The 24,860-nt window shown below is 40.4% G+C and overlaps 1 protein-coding gene across 1 annotated transcript in view; it reads left to right on the top strand.

Moving 5' to 3' along the window:
* Positions 1-279: 279 nt before the first annotated feature.
* LOC132786116 (neurotrimin) overlaps positions 280-24,860 on the top strand; it is a 63,190-nt gene continuing 38,609 nt past the window's right edge. The window contains exons 1-2 of the mRNA XM_060792539.1: positions 280-561; positions 17,098-17,804. Coding sequence (XP_060648522.1) covers positions 17,636-17,804 — 169 coding nt within the window. The 5' untranslated portion in view covers positions 280-561; positions 17,098-17,635. The remainder of the gene's footprint in view (positions 562-17,097; positions 17,805-24,860) is intronic.

The following is a 24,860-nucleotide window of genomic DNA, read 5'->3' as shown; positions in this document are numbered from 1 at the left end:
CTCAATTCGCTGCCATTGGCTGCTTCGGACTGCGGCGAATTCAAATGTCCACGCATTCATTGAAGCCGCAGTTCCATTCGAAATTCGCCGCAGCGCTTATCTCGTGCCTGGCAGGCACTTCGGCAACTGAGAGCGACGCGCTCTCGCTCTTGCTGTGAATTTGCCGAAGCGCACGAGTGGAAACGAGCTTAGCCGACGCAAATAACGAAGGCAAAGCCGAGCGCATGAACAGCAATCGGCAGCATGCGTTGCGCAAAAGTTGTTTAGTAGAAAGTGAACTCTTACACAAAGTTGACACGTTTCGCGCGCGTACGCGGTTCCGGTTCCAAGCACTTGGCTAGAGCCAAAGATTCAGCTACATAGCTCTCAAGATACAGATACAGTTACACAGTTGCAGATACAGTTGGAATTTGAATTTGGTGGCGTGGCTTCTTGAATGCTGATAATCAGCCTGTTTTAGTGTCGATTAAATGTGAAATAAAAATCAATGTTACATTTAACCAAATGAAGTGTTTATCAAGTGTGGATATCGACTAACAAGAAAATCAGCCAAGAGATAAGGTAATCATATTGCAGTTATTAGTGTACAAAATCTCAGCCTCGAGACAAAAAGAAAACTCGTAATATATCCTCTGACCAGGAGGACATCGAATATCGCATTAAGGAAATAAACGTGTACGTGCTAAAGAGACAAAATCAGCCAAAAACAAGCAAAATGGCTAAGACAGTCTTGGCTTGGCATGCCAACCGAGCCTACCAGTGTTTACATTTTAGATTTTATGAGATAATACCAAACACCATCACAGCACACAGCGTGTACAGGCAAAAAAGTAAAATAGTATATGGGGATGGCAGCCTACGCAAAACCGCGAAATACGCAGAAATGTGCGTTGTTGTTGTTGTTGCTGTTGTTGGTGCTGCCTGCTGCTGCTGCCAGCAAATAAATACGCCAACAATAACACGGGCAATAAAAAAGCCAACGTCTTTTGCCAAAGCTCGGTCTCAGTCTCAGTCTCGCAGCCGCCACAACCACAGCCGCAGACTTGGCCAACAGGCGGTGTCCTGTCCCGGCTAGGAGGGGAGGCACTACCAAAAATATATTGTACATACATATATACAGACATACTTGTACTATAAGCAAAGTAACAAAACCAATTTTCATTGTTTTGCGGTGGCTTCGGGCGCAACCACCGCAAATGCCAAGGCGCCGAAATGTGAGAAAACCCGAAATGTATAGCGAAATTTCCATCAAGCAAGCTGCCGCGGAAAGAGCGAAAACACACAAAAAACCCAAAAAAAAAAAGCCAAGCAAAACAACAGACAAAATGTTAAAAGAAAATGTGGAAATGCCAAGTTGAAATAAGGCAGAAAGAACTTGGCCAAGTGCGAGAAGTGAAATAAACACATGCGCCGACGTGTGAATAAGAAGTAAAAGCAGAAGCTCAAGCCAAATCGAAAGCCGAAAGCAGAAGGCACAATACGGGAAAAAAAGAGCCCATAATGTGGGAAAGTGGGAAAGAAAAAGTCGGACTCAAAATACGGGTATTCATTTACGGACGTATATATGTACATATATACTATGTATATTCAACGAGTTTCATTCAATTTCGATTCCAAAGTGAGACTGAATGCCAGACAAACACTGAAAGCGGGCCAACAATGCTTGCGTTTAAGCCAAGCCAAAGAACAACAATTGTAGCTAGTAGTTACACCAGAAGAAGAAGGATATGAGGCGGCTATAAGGATATGCAGAGCGGATATTATTGTTGTTGTTGTTTCTGCTGTTAATCTTTGGGAATATAATTGAATTTACAGCTGCTTTGGGATAAGCGAGAGAAAAGCGCGCAAAAATTGTGCTAAATTATTATTAAGGACTTAATTTGAGTACGTGCAGATGTTAAAACCAGTTGCCAGTTGCCAGTTGCCACTTGCCAGCGGAGCGCTTATCCTGCCCCTTTTTAAGGCAGTGTGGGTGTGAGTACGAGTGTGGGTGTGTAAGTGTGTGTGTGTGTGCGGCATAAATAAGTCGTTTGCAGCTGTTGTTGGGCTTTTATTTGAGTGCTCGATTAGGCCAAACAACGCGCCGTCGCTTGTTGTATACCAATTGGAATCTCAATTTCGTATGCTAAAATGTGTGGCATGCTTCGAGGTGGCAGCTCAACCACCAACAACACACAAACACACACACAGGCAGACAACAAGGACAGATAGCGATGAGAGGCACGCGCTAGCTGTCGTTTAATGCAATTGATTTGTGTTGCCTAATTCGTTTGGACTCGTTTATTATTTTATTGTGTGAACACTCGCAGACACACACACACACACACTTACCCACACACACACACAGAGGGAAGACTGGCTGTCAACCACTTTGGCCGAAATTGCCAGTTTTAATTCCATTAGCTCAATCGTACTGCCAATACCAACAACACAAGAATACCAAGTCCAAACCCAATCCGAATACGAATACGTATACGAATACGAATACCAATAGCAATAGCAATTTCACTCACTGACAGTGGCCTCAATCCCGGGCCAGAGCGTTGCCTTTTGTTTCACAGCACTTGACTCCATTGGGTTCGTTTTTTTCTTAGCTTCAATTTTGCCACACACACACACACACACACGCTCTCGCAGAGTGGGCCCAAAAAGTTGATTGATAATCAATTGAGAGGATTTTCTTACGCCCACTCTCCTCCGCCACACTTTCATGCCACACTTGCCCCCAACAAAAACCAAACCATCTGCCCCCGCCCTCAGTTCCCATGTGCTCTTGCTCTTTTGTCCGCCTGCGGTTTGGATTTGCTGCTACATGATATGCTTTAATCTGTTTTGGCTGTGCGGCAAGCAGCCGCAACACAGCCAAGCAAAAACATATTGAGGCTTGAGAAGCGACGAGCTTCTGTTGCAGTGGCGCGTATGAGGCGGCGGTCACGCCACAAGTTGTTTCGTGGGGCAGGACGCTTGCTGCTTGCTGTTTTCTTTCGTGCCGCATTAAGCGCTTTAAGTAATTTATAAACGCCTTGTGCTCAGCAAAACAAAAGCAATAACAACTTATATTGGATTCGTTTCGTTTCGTCTCCGTTTCCTTCTACTTTCTTTGCCTTTCTTTGCTCGCACTTTTTGCAACACTTGCCACTTGCCACTTGCCACAAACTGACTTGCAACTGTTTGGCTTTGCTGTGTCGGCCAAACTGTTTTGCCTGTGTGTTAATTTAATGCGATTAGTTAGTTAACTTAACTGGCCACACAACTTGTCGTCTCGTTTAAGCTTTAGACGAACGACTTTAAACGCATGTACTTCGGCACTTTCCATTAATTGATGAATACTATATGCCTTGCCGTTGCCTCGGCGATAACACCCCACCCAAAGAACAAAACCCAACGCAACTTCCCAGGAGGAAGCTACTGCTGTTCATTTGAAATTCAATGCCACATTGTGGCATCATTATAACAAAAGCACAAAGCGAAGCCCAAAATACCTATTTCACTTTTGTCAGATGTCATTATTCCACATTAAGGCCAACTTGACCGAACGCCCATAACATGTTCATTATGGCAACGTACTCGCTGATGCTAGATGCTGAGTGTGGCCTAAAGGCCTATAAGCTAAACTTTAACTGTTGCCAATTTGGCCAGGTTCTATTCCATTTGCCAGCAAACAAAGAAATACGTAAAAATAATACCTAACGAAATTTAAGTACTTAATTATAGACAAAAATTTATTGAATAGAAATACTTTAACGTTTCTGTGTACTTGAATACAATACCTGTTCAATTTGCTAGCAAACTAAGAGATTTATTTGTTCATACAGAAAAATAAAACCTAACGAAATTTATGTGATTAATTATAGACAATAGTTTTTGCTTATTTTTTTATTGTAGTACTATATTTTCATAGCAACAATCTTTACATATAAATAAATACTTTTGTATTCGTTTGATAATTTTGAGTTCGAGAAAATTTTTGTAATATTCTCAGGGAAGTAAAACGGTTGCCTAGTTTTTAATATTTCATCTCAATTTTTGGTTAAATAAGTTTTTGTTTGTTGAATTCAAAGAAATCGAGGCAGCACAAATCTCTAATCAATACTGTAGTGATAGGTTGGGAAGAAGGTATATGATGGTTTGCTTGCATATATTTTGCATAAAATGTAAACGAGAAAATGGGAAATAAATATATATTTTCAATATATTATATGCAAACATAAGAAATATGTACGTGCACAAATTTAAGTTGAAATCATAAGACTGACAAGGGAATTGTTTTATATTTCTGCGAAATTCCAAGAAATTTGTCTACTTTGAATTTCCTGGTATCGAATTGCCCATATCGGCATTGGATCGTATGAATTCTTATATTTATTGAGAACTCACAGCTCAAATATAGGATGTACATAATATATTTATTTTAATTGCATGTCTGTAAGTGTTTGTGAATTTTCTTAACAAGTCTTTGAAATTAAATTACTGAATTCAAAACTCCAATAAATATTTTATTTTTTCCATTGTCTGGCATATTAATAAAATACCAAAGACACATTGACATTAGAAATGTTTAGCTGCTCTGCTGTTGCTGAAATTGATATGTTGAATTCATCTGCAGTTGGTAAAATGTCTATAACAATGTCTTAGACGTGGTCTTAGTTCGGTTCGCAGAGTATAAAGAATTTCATGAATTTCATTTGAATTCGTAATTGGTTTTGGCTTGCTTTTCACAAAGCGGTCAAGTTGTCAGGCGCTGTCGTCGTCAGCAACAACTATCATTTTATTTATTTAAATTTCCAATTCTCAACTCGTTTTCATTCTCTCTGTCTCTCAGTCTCGAGTCAAGGCTTTCAGATGTGTTTCTCAGATAGTAGTATAAGTAACTACAAGTTCATAGCTCATTGAATCGAATGCTCACGTTCGTTAAAGTTTTTAACAAGCTGCTCGTCTTCTTGTTAGATTGTTGCTTAACGCAACAACAAGATTGGGGGGATGAGAGACTATTGCAACGGATGCGACATTCACAACTGGAAGCTCATTTTGAGGCATGTCAGAGCGATACATTCGTCGAGTATTTTGTATAATTTTCGAAGATGAGCCTAGGCTCATCTGTGTGTAGTTGTTATAAAGTTTTTAATTAAATTTCATGTTGACTCTTCTCTGTCAGCACTGCCATCGTTTCCGTAATGTGTGTGTGTGTGTGTTCCCGTCCCCAATTCCATCATCTTCTGCTTCCCCTTCTACCAATATGATGCGGCTTTTATCAGAGCGTCGCTCCTATTGCTGCTGCTAGGCAACCTCCGGCTCTATCTCTCGGATGCTTGTATAACATTCTTTGGCAAAAGCTCAACGGGAGCACAGCAGATATTTAGTACTTAAGGATTCGTTTGTAGCGAAAAACTTGGCATATTCTTTCACTACCTCGGAGGCCATTTCATAAGGTGCCAGCAGAAGCAACAGCAGGAGCAGCAGAGTTCTTATTTCGTATTCCAGCAGTTGCTGTGTTGCATGCTGTTCGTGTATATTGCAAGTCCAATTGTCAGACATGACTAATGACTTACAAATGGCAAGCCGGGACAGGTTTAAAGTGGCATTTAAAGGATATATATATATGTACCATTCTCTTCCGTATCATTCCACAGGGAGTCGCGTCGCGTCGCCTTGGCATTGTGCAGCATTTTCACGCCCAGTTTGAAGTAATTTTTTATGGCTTTAGCCAAGTTTCATTTGCGACTAATTACGCGTCTTTCGTCAGCTGGCAGGATGACTGACTTTTCGTCTCCCCTCTCTACTCTACACTCGACAACAAGTTTCATACAAAAACTTTGCTTGTTATACGCACACACACACACATATAAGGATCTTTTGTAAGGATTATTTCATACATATATACGGCGACTAACTGACGGATTGACAGGCATTATTCTGCCAGAAAGCCTTTACTTTTTGGCCTGCTGCTTTGTCTGCCTTAAACTTTTGCCTTAAAGTAAATTGTGAAGGAACAAGAGAAAAACAAGCACAACTCTTTTCTTTTTATTCTTGTTTTGCCTCCCATCTAAGCATTTTCTTCACGTCTTTTTTTTTTGGTTGGGGGAGGTGGCAACATTTAAAATTGTGAAATTGTTGAAATATAAATATGCAAATGTACCCAGAATAAATGCAATTTTGTTTTGTGTTGTTCTGCTTTTGCGTTCTTTTTGTTTTTTGTTTATTGTTGCTGTTGTTTATTTTTTTACTTTTGTTGCAGCAGCTTTAATTTATTATAACCATGTTGTGTCATTCAGTTTTCCGGGGGAGTTGAATCCACATGAAATAGTTTTGTTTGCATTTAGATTATTTTCTGTGTAAAGGGGACCACAGCATTTCTATGTCTTTCTCTCAGTTAACAAGTGGCCTAAATGGCTGCTGCCATTCGACCTTTTTCCAGCTTTTCCATTGCCGCAACAGATTTTGTGCCATTGTCGAAACTTAAAGGCTTTTTTCTCCCCCTGCTCGCACAATGAGAAAAGACCATTGAAAAAGCAACAGAGCCTTACCTTTTCTTTGTTATTATTTTGTAAGAAAACGAAATAATACCATTATGTAATAAAAACAACGACAAAATCAAACCGAAAATCTAATGCTCTTCTGTAGGGAAAGTTCCTAATATTAGCTCTTAAATTTGTTGCCCTTGTCGTATACTTGATTTCATTTTGGGCGCCTTTTAATGGCTTCAACTTTTTTGATGATAAGGTATCAGACCCTAAGAGTATGCGAATATGACCATACTTTAATGTGACCAGCATCAAAGAGCTTTGAGCTTAATGAAAACCTAAAAGAAAATGACCAAAGGAAACTGTTTAAAATCTAAGAGCCATTTTGCTGAGTGCCCACACACACATACACACACATACTCATACACATCATCTCTCCCTCACTTGATGTTCTTAAAAGGCGACAATAAGTAATTGTGGCACACTTTGAGCTTTGACCAAGGGCTATTTTGGCTGGCGGGTTGTGAAAAGGTCTCAAGGAAAACCTCAATCACACTCAATCAATTCCAAACGGAGACATAACAATATAATGGAAAACAATATAGAAAGAAAAACGTTTCTCAAAACAAAGGTTGACCAAAAAGTGTGCTGCCATCGCGACTCTTTTGATGTCTTTAACTTTGTCTCTTTGTTTTCTCACAAGGTGTGAAGCACATTTCATGAAATTAAAGCTCAATGCGAAGGCGTTGAAGTGTACCGTAACTTTCTTAGCATTCGCAAGTGAATGACTTAATTGGACAGTTTGAGTGTGTGTGTGTGTGTGTGTGTGTGTGTGTGTGTGGCTCAAGCTGTGCCTCAGGCTAAATATACTACGTTAATACAAGCCATGAAATGCTCTTTGAGTTTGTACAACTCAAATTTGCATTGAAAGCCCCCAAAGTGGGTGTTGAAATCTAGCTTCAATTTTCATAAAGTTGCTTAAGAGAAATTTTGATGAATTTGCCTCGAGCAAATAATGATGTTAAGTTTTGCTGGCCACCAGAATAATAGGCCAATTAGCTGTCTTTGGTATTGGTTTCTGAAATTTGTTGGTTAATCGCTTCGAGTGTTTCTTCATTCAAGAGAAATTTGAGCTTATCGTATGCATATATATTTTAATTGTGTTTAGTATGCACAAGAAGACTGAACATCATACTATAAACTGTATACCAATGTGGTTAGTTGTACATTATGGTATATTTGTACTCTATATGGTATATTTGTACTCGTTAGATTTATGTATATTTCAGTATTTTTTTTGGATATTTCCGATATTGAGATAATCGGATTGTAGATGCTTTTTTACTCTATGATATAATATGAATATATTGATATATCGATATTCCAAATATATATATTTTAGTAGTTTTTCGGTATATTAAATCGGTATATTTTTAGACTATACTTTTATTGAAATTGGATAGTGGATATTTCACACTCCTGCTCAAAAGCAGCTTTCTTAATTGTTTGAAATTAAAACCCTTAAAATTTGGTTTGTTTTGCAGTTCTCCACTTTCATATCATACCAAGTCATAAATTAGAAATGATATATTTCAAGGCATATATGCTATAAATAAATACACGTTTCCACTACCAATAAATTGAACATGAATATTATTATTGTTGCTCCCATTTTAAATTTAATTGTTTTGTTTATTTGTATCCGTGACTGGCGCAATTTCGAATAAGCATAATAATAATGAAATTGTATAAATAATACAGTTCTGTGCTCAGATAGAGTTGGGAAAGTAGTGAAAATGCGCTTGCTCATGTGCGAGTTGAATTGAAATTAATTTCAACTACTTAAATTCCCAACGAGTTGAGCTTATTTATGGCCACAGTGTGTGCGTGCCACAGTGCTTCAGGGAGGTCTAGGCCAACCCTCCTACAAGCTAGTAAAAGTCATAGTCGGAGTCGGAGTCAAAGTCCTTAATGTCCTTGCGTCCCGTAATGCCAGAGTATCCGGGTATCCTGTTGTTGTTCTCTGCTGTTTGTGTCGTGTTTATTAATATGCAAAATTAGCGCTTTACGATTCGTTAATTAAAATTCTGGCGGTGGCAGCTATGAAAAGCGGCTTTTGCCCTCCCTTCCTTCGACTTCACTTCACTTCACTTCACATCACTTCACTTAAAGATCTGTTGCTGTTGACTTTATCAGCTTTCATTAGTTTATTGAAGTGGGCGTGTAATGGAGAAGAGTAGAGTAGAGAAAGGGAAACAAACGTTGGCAGACACTTCAATTGCATTTGCCTGATGACTTGGTTAGCTGCTTATTACAGTCAGTTCCAGGAATATGCGCACACATGCTCGTAATTTCATTAGCAAGGCGAATCGAAGTCAAAGCTGCCAGCACAGTCTATTTTATTTTATCGATGCGGCAATGAAACAAATTGCGATATTCTCCATAGACTGAGACTTTTCGCCAATAGAAACATTAAGCGTATTTAGTGTTATAATTTGTACGCACTCAAGCGAAAGTCGAGGAAGAGAGAGGACAGCCAGAAATAATAAAGCGAGCAAAGGGCAAACAGAAATGTGTATCGGTAAAACTTTTCCAATAGACAACAAAAACACGCATAAATGCTGAAATATATGCGCAGCTATATCCCATTGAATGGAAAGGAGGCCAGACAGAAAGAAGACGCATGAGAGAGAGAGGGAGAGAGAGAGAGAGAGAGAAAAAAAAAAAGTTATAATTGAATATTAAGACACTTTGGCGTTTAATGTGGTAATTATAGTTAATAGCCGCAAAGGAAGTCAACGGTTTGAAAGAACACGGCGGAGGCGCAACGCCCAAGAAAATTTCTAAAGAAAAACTTTGGGTACTACATACAGCACGGTGTGTATGGCCGACACCATTGAAGGAGCAAGAAGAGGAGAAGGAAGTCTGTCTGCTGCCCTGGTTTTTGCCTCGCTCCCTGCGGGCGAAAGCATTTAGCCAAACGTCTAAGCAGAAAAGTAAGCAACAGCTTTTGTGTCGTTAGAGTAACACACACACAAACACACATACACACATATATTCATAAACGTCCCGCACACACAAGTGAAACTCACACGCCACGCACATTCCGCTCAAGTTTATGAAAACTAGTGAAAGAAAAGCGAAGCAGGCATTTAGCAAGTGCCGCTGACAACCAGGACAAAGTCGCAGCAAAGAAACTTTTGCCTTGCCTTGGCGAACAGTCAAAAGGAAGTGAATTCATCACAGAGCATGCAACTTCTAAGCAAAGCAAAAAACATCTGCAGAAAAACCTTCTGCTTCTACTTCTTCCCCTCTCACAGGTACGCCCACTTTTCCGCCTTCGCCTGCAATTGAAATTTCATGACAGCATTTTTCAATTACCGTCTGCCCACCTGAAGCCACAACACACATAAAGAGAGCAGCTAATTAGCTGTTTGCATGCAGCGACAGCAACGATGGCGATGCCAGTTTCATTTCACGACATTTGCTAATGTCCTTCTCGTCCCTAGTCCTAGTAAGCTCCAAGGGGTAGTTGCTTTAATGCCAGGGAATTTGATGTGGGATCACTCGACAGTTCTGAGAAATCAAAAAGCGGTTCTTTGCTTTACATTTTACAAATAATTTCCTATAAATATTTAAAAAGGGCGCAGTGTTTTTTTTAATAGAACATGATTATGATTATGCTATTAATATATAGGGGGAAATTTATGCAAATATGTAATTAATTTAATGAAATAATGAGTCGATGTAAAAGTGTTTAAAGTGTGAAGAAATTTTATAATGCTGCCCAAGCAATTTACATTTTATTAATAATACAAATATACGGAATATTTCTGTTTTAAAATGTTTATTTTAAAATATTAAAGAACATCCCTATAAGATATTTCAACTAATTAATAGTCTTGGTTGTATAACAATAAATTTTTAATTTATATACAAATTAATGTTTATTCTTTCTATCTTACAAAAAAAATATCCATAGACAAAGACAAGACAAATTAAAGTGACATCGAGGCGACATTTCAAAGCTCCCCACAAAAAAAAAAACAAAAGAAAAATGAAAAATTGAAAAAGGAATTGTTTTTCGCGACTTTCGCGGCGGGAATTGAATTTGGGTATAACCGAAGACCGAACCCGGACCCGTCTTTTAATAGATATATCAAGTCAATATGTTACGGCTTTTGGACATATGTACAAATTGTTCGTCAAGTTGAACTTGTAACTTTGCATAAACAATTTGTCAACTGTCAGTGTATCGTGTACTTTGGTCTCGAGCTGTCGACTCGGCTGGCAAAACAAAAGCTGAACATTGCCTCCTGTCTGGTCTCTTCCTCTTTCCTGCCATCCCTCTCTCTCTCTCTTTCTCTCTCGCTCGCTGTGTCTCTCTTTATTCATGGTCAACTGGCGCTGTCAGGTGTGACAGGTCCGCGGTTATTGTGTCGCCTCAGCAGCTAAGCTTAAAGTCTGTTTCCTATTGCTTGTTTTGTTTTTTCTGTTTTTGCCATTAAGCGACCATTTTTTGTATATTAAATTGCTAGCGAAATGAACTTGTTCACACACTGCGTCAAGACAACGCCTGTCACTGAAATTAATGAGCGTGCCATCGAGGGGCCAGACTGCTTTCCCCTTCACACTCGCCCCTCTCTTTTTGTCTGACTGTCCATCAGGTGAGCTATCAAGGCAGTCAGGGAGTCAGTTTGTCAGTTGGTTGTGTTCTTCCCTCTCTCTTTGTGTGTGTGGGAAGGCGTTGACATTCTAATGACACTTGGTTGACTCGCTGTTTGCTGATGTCGGTGCTGTTAATGCTAATCAATAAATACGCCTCAGTTGGAAGCATTTGTTTCACGTAGGCACACAGCCTAGATTCGGTTTTTGAATTAAATCGTAAATACGTCACGTGGTCCTCCTCCTGGCCTTAAGCCTGCTTAACTTCTAATGCCAACTCCCCCAAGGACTGATTCGCTGCACCTGCTGTGGCTGCTTGCTGCTTGCTACTCACTGCTAATGCTGCCAATCAATATTGGCAATAACGTATTATGGTGTTGTCATTGTCCTCCGTCCTCCGTCGTGCGTCCTCCCGCCGTCGTCCAGCCAGCTCTTTGGCTTTGTTTGCAGCTGCTTCACCGAAAGCCAAAGCAATGACAAGTGGCATGTTCGCGTGGAAAAATAAAAATATATAACTAATACGCCATGGCATCCTTTCGCTGTGCCATTTCCGTTGAACAATTTTTGTGTTGCGTTGCGTTGTGTGTTGTGTACGACTCGTTATTATTTGTATTACTTTTTATGTCATGTGGAGGATTTCTATTCAATCTCATTGTCTTTTACTCTGGGTTTATGTGGCCCTGTCAACGTTTTATTTGTTACACACAAATATTTATGTACGTACACTCTCAGTAGCCACTGTATGCCATGGACTTGTTTGCCTTACTTTGCTTGCCCTTTTTTTTTTTGTATTTCTGTTGCCCATCGAAATGTTGACCAAAAAATGAAAATAGGTATTATGTTTTAGCTTGTAGAGCTATATATATTCTAGTTGTTGTGTAAATTTTCTATTTTTTGTGTATGTGTTATTTGCGCTGCGTTTTGTTTACAATATTTACTTCAACATTTATTTATTTGTAGGTGTCGAAAGGTTACCATGTTCGTGATTTCTTTTTTTTTGTGTATGATAGCGGGGTAAACATGTTCACATTGTTCTATTATTGCTTTGTCATTGCATGTAGATGACTGTCATTGAATGCGGTTGGGATTCTGTTCAGATTTTGGCCTGGCTAAAATAGCATTTCATTTTTTTTTGCTGTTTTGGCCAGTTCCTGCTGCGGTTGGCTTTCATGTTTTAGCAATTTTTCATGCTGTCATTTTATTGATTTGATTTATTGGTTTGGTCTGTTCCAAATTTGTTTGCCAATCGACGGCATCATCCCCCCGAAAGAAAAAATGATTGTTGCAATTGCCCTGGCGACCAGCGGAAAACGGACGGCGACCATATTCAAAGCAAACACCGCATTTGTTAAATGTTAAATTAAATGTCCTATTATTCAATGCTTATTCATTCATTTGAATTTAATTAAATTTAGAAAATTTAATTATCATCTATGCCGAGGGGCAAGCGGATATTTCTAATATGCGACGTGCCACAATAATAGCCAATGGCCAGGACGTCAAAGAGAGAGAGAGAGAGAGAGAGAGAGAGAGAGAGAGAGAGAGAGAGAGTGGAAACACTGGTGGATTTTCATGTTCACATTTCCCACTTGAAGCGTCGCCTAACAAGGCTGATGACGTTGACATCGCAGAGAGAGAGGAGAGAGGGAGAATGAGAATGAGAGAAAGAGAGCTATGCAGGCATGAAAAATGCGGACATAAGCAGAAATCGCATGGCACAGCAAGTGGCACAGCAAAGGGATAATCCATTTCGGCATAATAAATAAAGCCGTAATTGCCAAGTGAATGCAGATCCCAGCCTACACAACAACAACAACAACAAGCGACCTGTGCCTCGGCCCACATAATAGATGAGTTATGCTTGCTTCAGCAAAAATGCAAAGTATTAGCTGCCACAACGAGGGGCAGACACAGAGAAAGAGAGCGAGAAGTTAGGGGCAAGTGGGAGTTAGCTTATGTTGTTGAGGCAAATATCAAATGCTGAATTCATTCTCGTATTTCATCTATTCATGAAAATCGCCACTGGGCAACTGCAGCAATATGTTGCAAGATTAAAATTCGAATGTGCAGCAAGGCTCTGGCTTTGGCTCTGGCTGAAATCCGCGCTGATGCCTTGCCACTCAATCTCAACTCGAGTGCTTGTGCTTTGGCTGGGGGGATTGCACTTGGCTTGGCTTTTCAAACTTGTTGGCAACTTACGAGTATGTTGCAAGTATGTTGTCAGTATAAGGAGGAGAGGCATGCGGGGCATGCTGTTGATAACCTTTAAAGACCCAAAACACTTGAGAAAACTGATGCAGCACAACCTGCGTATGTCATTCGCTTGGAAAATTTTAATAATCTTTTATCGAGCGGCTCCTCGAGCTTTGATATGAAAAGTTCCCTTGACAAAGTAGGCGTTGCTTGTGTGTATGTGTGTGTGCCACATTGTTGCAGTGTCAGTCGACTTTGACTTGGCGAACTTGCGGCAAGTACGTACGCCTGAACTTTGAACTCTAGCTTTTGTGCAGTCGAAATGCTTTAGAAGTTTTTGCTTGCGTCTCTGCCACAGCTTCTGCAGCCGCGACGTTTTTAATCATTTCGATTGCGGGCAACATTTCGTTGCCATGCTTGTCACATATATTTCATGTCGTGGCACCACCCAAGAGACTCTGGCCAATTGCTTGCATGTTTGACTCAAAAAAAAAAAAGACGAAAAAAAAATGCGCAGCTGATGCCACTTTGCTTTGTGCCTCGTGTTGCAGACGAAAGTTAACCTGCACAATGTAATTGCAGCAGGGCATGAAATGAGCTCTGTTCTAGCTGATTGTCGTCTTCCAAAGAAGTTGTGAAAACTTTGTTTTTTTTTTGCTAATTTTAACGATGCACTTGCACAAGTTGAAAGGCATCCCGAGCTTCAGCTCGTATCGAATCGAAAAGCCAAAGCCAAAACTGAAGGGGAAAGCAAAGCAAGTGACTGCAATTTGTTTAAAGCTGCTCGCAGTCAGCTTGTTTATTCTTGTTGCACAGTTTTGTGCGCCACTTGTTTGCCATTTGTTCGTCTAGTTTACAATGCAATTAACCCATTTTAAAGTTTCGCCCGTCGACCACAGGACCCCAGCACCACGGCTCCAGAGCACCACCAAACAAGAAACAAAAAAAAAAAAAAACAAAAACTAAAAACAAAGCACAACAACAACAACCGAAAGACTGACAAAAGACGCGGCTTCTTTCCACTTTCAACTTGCCGCTGATTTTGTTTCGTTTCATTCCTTTTCGCTTTTATTCATGTCTCGCAGTTTAACAGCCAAAAACCAAGCAAAAACTAATTACGACTTTGCTGTGTTCCTGGGTTGCCTGCCTGCCGAGGCAAGGCAAACTTGATACCACAAAGTGCAGTTTAGACGGTGCGCTACGTTGCGTATACTTGATGCGACCCAGAGGAGGACACTGAGCGACGGTGAAAGCGAAAGTCACACCAAATGCTCGTCCGTTGTCGGGGCGTTAAAATTAAAAACGGATGCGGTCGCTTTTTAAATAATTAAACTCACTTTATTGGAGTATTAAACTTTTATGACTAAAGATGGCTCCCACAAGGCGTCAGGTGGAGATCACAGATTGTGCGTTGTGCTTACAGATAAACTGAGGGCCAAAGCATTTAGCGAGTTGTTGGCCATCGAAACGTCAAGATCATGTTTGTTGTTACCAAATGTTCTGACCCCGAACGAGATGCGCTGCCGTGTCATAAATAAAAAGAAAAAGGGAAGCAAGAAAATTGCGCGCAACAGAAATGAGAAACAGAAACAGACATCGACACAGCATGTGGCGCACATATAAAAATCTGTAGGCCAAACAGCCATAAAACTGATAACCTTGGCGAACACAAACAGCAGCAGCAACAACACAGATGACAATGGTATATATAAGCATATCTATGATGAAGAGAGCTGAGGCCTCTGGTCTTTGTTTTGTTGCCATTTTTATAGGCCTCGCTCTCGCTGTTTATTTACGGCTATTTACCGCCTACACGATAAAAGCCTTTTCCCACACACACACAAACACACATATATACAACTCCTCCGCAACTTTTTGAGTAATTACATGGCCAGCGCAGATTTGTAGCACAGCACCTACTACAAGGAGTCATACAGAAGTTCGACGCTCTGCTCGCAAGTTGAGCGCCCCGTGCAGTGCACAGTACAAAATAGATACAAATATTTTATTGCTCCTCGAGGACATGCGGCGTTGGGAGCACACTACGTGGCGTATACTTGATGTCCAGGCGTTCAGTCAAGGCTCTGCTTAGTGCCCTCGCTCGTAATGAATACGATAGATAATTATAGCTATCACACTCACACACACAGTGACTTTTAATGGCTTTTGTGATCGCCCCAGTGGCGAGCACGGCGCACAGGATGTGAAAGTGCAGCCGGGCCCAGACGGAAGTAGCATCGCCTGCATGGGTTAATCTAAATTTATAACTTTATTTTTCATGAGCAGTCGCGACTAGCCCCAAGGCAAAGAGTACAGTTTTCTCTTTCTCTCTCTATCCCTCTCTCTTTCTCTCTCTCTCGTTTTTTATTCTATTCTGTTTTGCGGGCAGCTTTAAAGGACATGAATTGAGACTCGACGACCACAAGGCTTTTTTCTGTTTTTGGGGTTCATTTTGTGTCGTTGTCCCCTGCACGGAAGTGATAATGAAATAATTTGAACTTTTTCCTTTTAGCTTATTTTTCTTCAGTGGCTTTAGCATAGACGAAGCACACACATGCATTGGGCAGCCAGTGTTCGTCGTTTTTTGTGGCCCCATTACAAGAGGCAAACTCATTAAATTATGTAAAACTTTGTCATTAAATATGGCAGACACTCTCTTTGTGTGTGTGTGAGTGCGAGTGTGTGTGTCCTTTAGAACAATTTGTTATTTGGTTATGAACTTTTGGCAGAGTTAAAGTGTTGTTTACTTTTCGGCTCTCATATCCTCGCCGTTAGCTAGTTAAATGCTTTGCGCTGGGTCGACTTGTTCAATGTTAAAGACTGAACTTTTTAAATAAATTTTCGTGATAATTCCACTTTGTGGTTTAATTTTGCGTGTCGACGAGGTTATTCTCGTACTCGCACTCGTACAGTTGCATTTTCGGTGCTTAAAATGAGTTAACGTGCCTCTTGCACTCTTCACTGTCTCACTCAGATAACACTCGTGTGCAGCCAAAGAGAGCTCAGCGCCTGAGAGTATGCTACAAAAAATATAAAATTCAGAAGCGCAGAGCACTTTAATTGCTTTTGGTTTTTATACCCACTACCCAAAGGGTAGAAAGGTATTATAACTTTCCACCTGCAGGAAATGTATGTAACAGGCAGAAGCAGGCATCTCCGACCAAAAAAAACGACCTACTGCAAATAGTTACTTTTGATAACAATTTGGTATATTTTGTTCTATATGGTATATTTTTTAACGCTATGGTATATTTGAAATGTAGTACTATATTATTATACCAATTATAGCCTTTGGTATATTTTAGTATTTTTATGGTATTTTAATTCGGTATATTTTAGTACATTTGTGGTATTTAAATTCGGTATATTTTCAAAATAATACCAATAAAAGGGGTAGCGGGTATCTCAAAGTCGAGCACACTCTAATGTAGCTTCATTACTTGCCGCTGAGGCACTTCAAAGTTGCACCGAGTTGAGTTAAATTTTGTATGCTTTAGGTGCAAAACTATCATTGCCAAATGGATTAATAAAAAAATGAAAGCATTCCATATAGACCACACAAAAGAACATCTCATTGTATAAGAGCTTCGAGTGCTCTTCACGTGTATTGTGAATTTTATTGTTGTTTAGCAATTATTATTAATAATTAATGTTGGAGTTAATTGCGGACTTAATAAAAAAAACCTCAAATGAACCTGCTTTACATACTAAGCACTCATTACCAAGTACATTAAATTAATGCGTTTTCTTTTTTTTTTTCTTTTTTTCTCTTTTACAGATACTGGAACTTGCCACAAATTTATGTGGACGCATAAAGCAATGTGAGGCGGCGAGTAATAAAAATTAATTAGAAAATATTTCACGTCAAACGTCGCGACGTGGCATAAAAAGAAAAATACTTCAAGAAAAGAAAGCGCACAAAAGTATGCAATAGAAAAAAGGCTTGTGGTTCGCTTTTCGGTTCGGGGTTCGGTGGTTAATTTCTAATTAGAGGCGCCACCAAGTAGCAGCAAAGCAGCCGCTCAACAAAGGAAGCGAGCATAAGTATTTGAGCATAAAATAAACTGCAGATTGAACAAAAGAACGCTGGAAGAAGAAGTCCGGACCTTATGCAAAGTATAATGAAAACTTAAAGGGAATATACGAAACAGATTTCGCACACCACAAACGACAGAAAGAGAGAGGGAAAGAGAAGTGTCAGCTAACTCCAGGTTGAAGAGGAGACAACTACAACTACAAGGAACCAATTTGATTACAACAGAGTGCTCACTCGCTCTATAGGAGGCACTCACTTTGGCTCGCTTTGGCCCAAAACAATGAAAATATTTTCGCGTAGCATGCGTCACACGGCCATGCCACAACGGCAACGCGGCAAGCAGACGGCGTTGAAAATGAATTGCCCCATTTTGATTGTAATTACCCTCGGATGGCTGTTGCACGCACAGTGCCACCACACCGATGTTGATGCCGCAATTTCAAATCGAGGTAAGTGATTCATTCCAGTCCCGACTCCGTTCGTTGCACAGCCTCTGCAAGCGAGCACAACACATTTAATGCCACTGCCAACAACTTGCAACGCGCGAACAATGCCACCAAAAGGTAGTTTGTGCTCTCCCCCCGGGGCAGCTTATGCATTATGTGTGTGTGTGTGCGCGCCGAGAGTCTACGGGAATTTTGCCATATTTATAACTACATCGTTTCGCCGTCAACATTTTCCATTTTTTGCCAGCTTTCATATTTAGCATAGCACTCAGCGTAAGTTGCATTTATGTTTTTACATAATAGAAAAGGGCTTGCAAAAAAAAAATAAAACTGAAAATAAAAAATAGAAATACGAGAGGAGAGATCCCGACCCTATTTAAATGCCAATGTAACGCTGCATAAATCCAGGCGCCATGCTCCACGAGCACGTTGCAGTGTTTAATGTTAAGCCCTAGTTTGGAGTCTGCTCTCTGCGCTGCTCTGTTGGCAAAAGCGCGAAAATTAAAACAGCGCTTAAACCAAACAGCAAAAGAGAAACGAAAGAGAGAAGGAGAACTGCCTGCAGCTACCATCCGTGTGGAGAGAAGGTCAGTTGAGTGTGCGAGTTTATCTGACAGGCTAATCCGCTGCACACGCTTCCCCACAAAACTATGCTGCAGTTGCTCCTGGCAATCACCGCATCCAACCGCAGCGCGCTTTAACAAATCGCATAAAAATTTAAGCGCTGAGCAAAGCCTAACAAAAACATTCCCAACAGCTGCAGCTGCCAAAAATTCGATGAACTTTCAATTTGAAAGTTTCTCTCGAGCCAAGCAAAAGAAAAAAATGAGTCTAGAGAGGAAGAAGAGTTTGCACAAATAGTTTGGCTTATCCGACGTCGCAAGTTTATATTGGGCCGAAGAGCAATTCTTTGTTTGCCGTTGGCCACTTCGGACTTTGCTTTTCTTCTATTGGTCTATGAAAAACAAGTTATAAATTGAAAGTTCAGGTGTGTGGTGTATGGTGTGGCCTTAAAGCACATTAAATCTGTGCCGCACAAGGCTAAAACTGAGCTATAAAAACAAATTCACATGCCATGGCCATATTTTTGCTTGGCAACTTTTACCCACCAAAACCGAAACGAAACGAAACCAAACCAAACCAATCGATAAATTTAAGAGCCCAACATTTGTCTCCATTATCGCAAAAATCCAAGGCAAACGCGCAACAACAACAAAAAAAGTAGAAAGAAAATGTGAAAACTGCGAAGCGCATAAAAGGGCCATCGATGCGTGGCCCAGCGTGGAATTGCCAAGGTTCTCTTCTCTTCTCCCTACCTCTACATCTACCTCAACCTCTACCTCGTTTTGTGTTGTTTTTGTTTTTCCACCTGAGGGCGGCGCCGTTTTGCAATGGCAGTGAAAGGGCGTATGCGTTACCTGCAAAAAGAAACAGCCCCAAAAAATACACACACACTCACACACTAACACACTCGTCGCACACACACTCGGGAGTATATCACAGGTGGAAATGTGCTTTTGTCACTGATCATAAATTTGTGCACTAGCTTTTGTGACTGTATCCTGGCAATTCCGTTCGTTCGTCCTCGTTGTTGTATTATTCGCTTTTGTTTTGGCTGTTGTCGTGTTGTAGTCAAAGGACAAGGCAATAAAACGTAGCTATTGGCTAAAAAAAAGGATGGCAATCGCCGCACAACGCGTACATATGATCGCAGCAAATTGCTGCAAAGCTGGCAAAACGGGAGAAAGAGAGAGAGAGAGAGGGAAGGTAAAGAGGAGACGCAGTCATACGCAGGGATATTGCAACGCCTTGGGTGGCTGAAGTGCCTCGTCCTGTGCGTCGTTGACAAATGTTTATTGAGTAACAAAAGCCATTAGCCCAGAACACTCTATAACACGAGACAGTGTTTGACCCATTTTGTGAATCATGTTCTTGGCAAACGACGCAACTTGCAGCAGCAACAGCAACAGCAGCAGCAGCAGGAGCAGCTGTCGCCAGTTCGGAAATCTGTTGCACGTGCCACACACAGACGTAGACAGAGACAGAGAGAGAAACACAACTTGAAGCGTGCAGTTGAAGCATGCACATTAACTCACATCAAGTCAACATTTTTATAAACTGACAACAATTTTTCATAGAAGCGCGAGATGCACTTGCATAAAACCATCAGCTGTCTGACGCCCCCTTGCCGCATCGCCCCCAGCTCAACAACCGCCGCCCACGGCCACGCCCCCTTTTTATCTGGCTGCATATCTAACAGTTTTGTTTGGCATTTTTAGTGATTTCACTTAAATTTTCATAACAAAACATGGCGAGTGCGTGCTTGCAGCACAGTTTAGTTTCGCACGTTATGCAACGGCAATAAAGGAGCGCAAAGAGTGGGCGGCGACGGGGGCGGGTGGCAGGGAAACATGCTTTAGCTGTCATATATTTTTCAAACAGATTTTTTCTAACAGATTTCTTCAGAGAGCGCAGCTAAAACCGCATTTTGCATGTTTTGCTGATGTTTTTTTGTACAAATTTTTCATAGGTTTAGTTTTGCCATACGCACGCCCATTCAGCACACACACATACAGATACATGCTTGCCACACAGGACACACACTCGAGGCAACACGCTCACATGTTAGCATACATTCAAAATCCTGGACAGCAGAGGGTTGAGGCAGCTGCATGACATGTTGTACGTGTTTGTGTGCAGTCGCTTCGCTTCCGTCGATGCCACAGTCGCTGCCGCTGCCGTTGCCACTGCCACTGCCACATGGAGCTGCCACACACTGCTACTGCTGACGCCTTTTAGCCATCTGTTCGCGCGCTCATCCGCCCAACTGTTGGATCCGCCCTCTCTCCATTCTCTCGCCCCCCCGCTGTGGTTGTAGTATTATATTTGCGAATCCCTTTGGGTATGTTGGCAGCAATAAATTTTCATCAGTCGTCCTCTGTGCAACGAACGGCAAAGCTATTTTTCCTACTTCATGCCCCCAGCTCTCTCTCTCTCTTCCTCTCTGTCCATTAAGTACAACACCGCCCAGTGTTTCGCCCTCCTAACTCATTCTTCTCTTTTTGCTTTCACACGCTGTGTCTCTGTCTCTGTCTCTTTGGTTGACTGGGTAACAAATCTCAGGCTCGGGCTCAGCTGGCATATTCGGTTGGCTCTGTTGCGGTCTTTTCGAATACATTTTGATTGTTTGTCTTATTTTTACGAAATCATTTCTATTGCTTTCGGCTTTTTGTGACTACAAACTGGGCTTAGTTGCGTCGCCTTCCCCTATGACTACGATTGTGTTCTCCCGAGAAGGAATCTCTTAGCTGTATGTTTTTTGTCCCTCTCTCTTTCCTTGCTTATTGCATTCGGTTTCGTGTTTCGATAAAGTCAGCAGAAAAAAAGGCGCAAAAAAAAACGAGCTGCCACATCCCTTGGCCTTTAAGCGAAAGCTGACACCGGGCAAAAATAGAAAAAGAAATCTAAAATATGCAGCACAAATTGAAAATATAACATTAACGGGGGATTTGTATTGACAGCGTCGGAAATAATTGAATAACAGCCAACCAAACACACCTTTATTTATGCTTTATCAATTCTGATATTATTGCTTAAAGGAAGCAGCTCTAATCTGGGTTAAATTCCTTAAATGCCAAACAAGTTGCTTGCGGTCATCAAATAAAAATAAAAGCAGCTATTAAAAAGTCCTTGTAGCAATTTTATTAATTAGAACAAGTTGCACAACCGAAAGTATGATCCTATGATCCCACTCGCGGCCAACTGGTTTTGCATTTTAAAATGTGGCCAATTAAAGGCAATTTAGGAATTTGTTTTGGTTCGTTGACTGGTTGCTTTCTTTGCTTGAGGGTCCCTAAAAGTAGGACGGTTGCCTTGAGCAAAGGGCGGGGCGGGGGTGGAGAGCAAAGGGGCGGACTCACAACATCCACTAATCGCATTATTAACGCGCCGTTAACAGTTTGCGACATTGACTTGAACTTTAGAAGTTCCATTCATACACACACACACACACACACACACACAGAACACTCACCCACACACACACACAGAGCACATTCACCCACACACCCAGAGTCTTAAGAATATGCTTCAGACGCATGGCCTGCATTTATGTAATACCCTTGAAGTTTTCGGCATTTGCCAAATTACGCTCGAGTGAACGCGAGAGCTGGCACAGCTCATAAGAAGGGTCCCCAGGAATTTTGAGGCGTGGCCAAATGGCCCCTAAATGTATGCTGATATGATTGCCAACACACGAACACAAATGCACGCTTAATAATCATAATAATTAAATGCTTTGTACCTTCCCGTTTTTGGCTGCCATTTCGAAATTTAGTCATTATCACGGCCACTTGACGAGGCGATAATTATCGCACAATTGCACAGACTGCACAAATGGGGTGTAATGACAACCCTGGTGTCGCATGCATATAACATTTTATTGCCATTCGTTGATAATAGTCAAAGCAGCAGCAACCAATTAAATGACCCCCCAACGTGGTCAGCAAGGCATGACCCACAAAACATTTATTAACATTTGGCACACTTCTGGAACATTTTATTAGAAAATGGGATAATTATAAGATTAGAAGTGTAAAGAAAAGAAAAAAAAGAGTACAGGACTTTGTTTTACTTTTCTACTTAAACTTGACGAAAAATAAAAGAAAAGTTAAGAAATTAATTTAACAATTAAGTAACATTTGAAACAAGTAAGAAAGCTATAGTCGACTGTGCTTGACTTTGAAATACCTGCTAGTCGTCTACCTTTTTAAGATATACCAAATTAAAAAATACCAAAAAGTACTTTAGTATACCAAAACTTGATAGCTTGGTAAATTTATATACTACTATATTACAAATATACCACTTTATTAAAATTATACTACAGAAAACAAAATATACCAAATTTTTAACCAAAGCAACTACAAAGAAATTTTTTCAAATCATTTTTTTCTATTTCAATTCACATTATTACTTTTCCTCTAAAATTATACCAAATTAAAAATACCGAAGTCATATAGCTTACATAGCGATTAAATTTAAATACTTATTTATTAAAAATATACCGAATTGTTAACCAAAGCAACCATAAAATACTTTTTAAAATTATTCTTTTGCTTTTTTTGCTTTGCCTCTCAGTACATATTTAGCTTCACAATTTAAAAATATCGCTTAACTTTTGATTTACTTTAAAAGGAACCACAAACTTTTGATTGACATAAATAATGTATGCGTGACAATCGATTATAAAGTGAAAACTTTGAGGTCAACTCAAGTACAGCACGCTCGTTCAATATTTTGTTAATATGTGGTTTAAAGTTTAGGTTTTTTATTGTAGTTCTTAACTTTAATAGTAATAATAATTACACCCTCTTTGTGCTTGTGTGTGTGTGTGTATGTGTGTGGGATGCGAGCTTAAGCCTCGGCCTTTGTCAAATGACTATCCCAGTTGACCAACATATGAGGACATACTTATGGGGCGCGCATAAATCTGTGCATGCGGTAAGTTTTCATTTTAAATGCACAAACAAAGGAAAAGCCCACACACAGTGAGTGAGCGAGAGAGAGAGAGAGAGAGAGTGAAGAGAGCGAGAGATCTGGTTTATTTGCACGTAGTGTTTGCGGCACGTCACAAAAGTTTCCTGTTAAATTTCCCTTCATTTCCTGACGAAAGAGATTATTATTTTCATTTGCTGAGCCACCATCACAAACAGACGCACACACACACTGGCGAAGAGAAAGAATAAAGACACAGACAGTGACAGCAAGAGAGAGCGAGGGAGCAAGAGATATGGGGATAGTAACGGCGGCTGTGGTAGACACGTTTGCTCTACGGTTATATGAGTATGTATTTGCTGTCGCCTGACTGTTTACTTACTATATGTATGCATCACCTTCATTAACGCATCATTCCTAGCCAAGCAAACAAGCAGATGGGCAGACTGGCAGATATCCTATACTTTAAGGAATTTTAGTAAAAGAAGAGTTTTCAAATACTTTTTGTTTTAATCAATCAACCTTCAATGCTGTTCTTAAATGAATTTAATTTCCTACTTAATAGAAAATATCAAAATAGAACGTATTCTCTTTTTGTAGAAAACATTCACATATAATATTTTCAAATTTAATATTTCAAATTTAGTAAAATATTTAACTATTTGTCTGCCTCTACTAAATTGTACTATACTATACTCAAACCTTGATAAACACAACCTTGATATTCTCATTAGTTATATCAAGGCACAGAACACACAACAATCTAACGCCATAAATGGACAATCTTAGCTCACTTATGAATACGGGGTATAAAAACACTTCATTTTCAGTGGCTCGTGAAAGAGCCTCGACGTGGTCCTTGGCGGTCACCCGACCCAAACACCTGACCGTATCCTTGACGTTCGCGTTGTCCTTCTCACGCCAACCGCGAGTCCTTCTCCTCTCTCTTTATGTGTGTATAAGAGTGTGTTTGTGTTTGTGTGTGTAACTGAATCGACATCGTCATCATCGTCGCGTATATTTGCATACTTCCGGCGAGCGTCAAAATGATTACCATTATTATTTTTGTTGTTTGCCGTGGCCGTAAACGTTGCCATTATGGTTATTGCAACAGGACTTACACTTACACTACCCAACGCCACTTCACATCGAGCACCAGGAAGAGCACCAAGAGCCAAGCGAAGACCTGGGCCAACACTGTTTGGCATGGAACATGCAAGATGGCAATGGCCGCCATCAGCCATCAGCCATGCGGTTATGGCTTATTTGTGCAAATGAGCTGCCGCTCATTTATTGTCATGTAGAGCGCAGCACTCTGAGCCAAATGCAAATGATGGTTTTGGCCAAAAAAAAAAAGAGCAAAGAAAACAAAAAACACAAGGGTGCGCGACTTGGCAAACTCAATGTGCGATTACTACTTATAAAACAACAACAACAACAAGGAGAACAAGGTCATTCCATTCATCAGCGCAGACAAGGTCATGATTGACCCCAACGTGTGTTTGGTGCTGTTGAAACACTTCATTGACCGTGTATTGTAATCATGTCTTATGCAATCCTTTA

Source organism: Drosophila nasuta, chromosome 2R, assembly GCF_023558535.2.
Source record: "Drosophila nasuta strain 15112-1781.00 chromosome 2R, ASM2355853v1, whole genome shotgun sequence".
Classification (NCBI taxonomy): domain Eukaryota; kingdom Metazoa; phylum Arthropoda; class Insecta; order Diptera; family Drosophilidae; genus Drosophila; species Drosophila nasuta.
The sequence above is the reverse complement of the archived record's forward strand: the minus strand, read 5'-3'. Positions and strand labels throughout refer to the sequence as shown.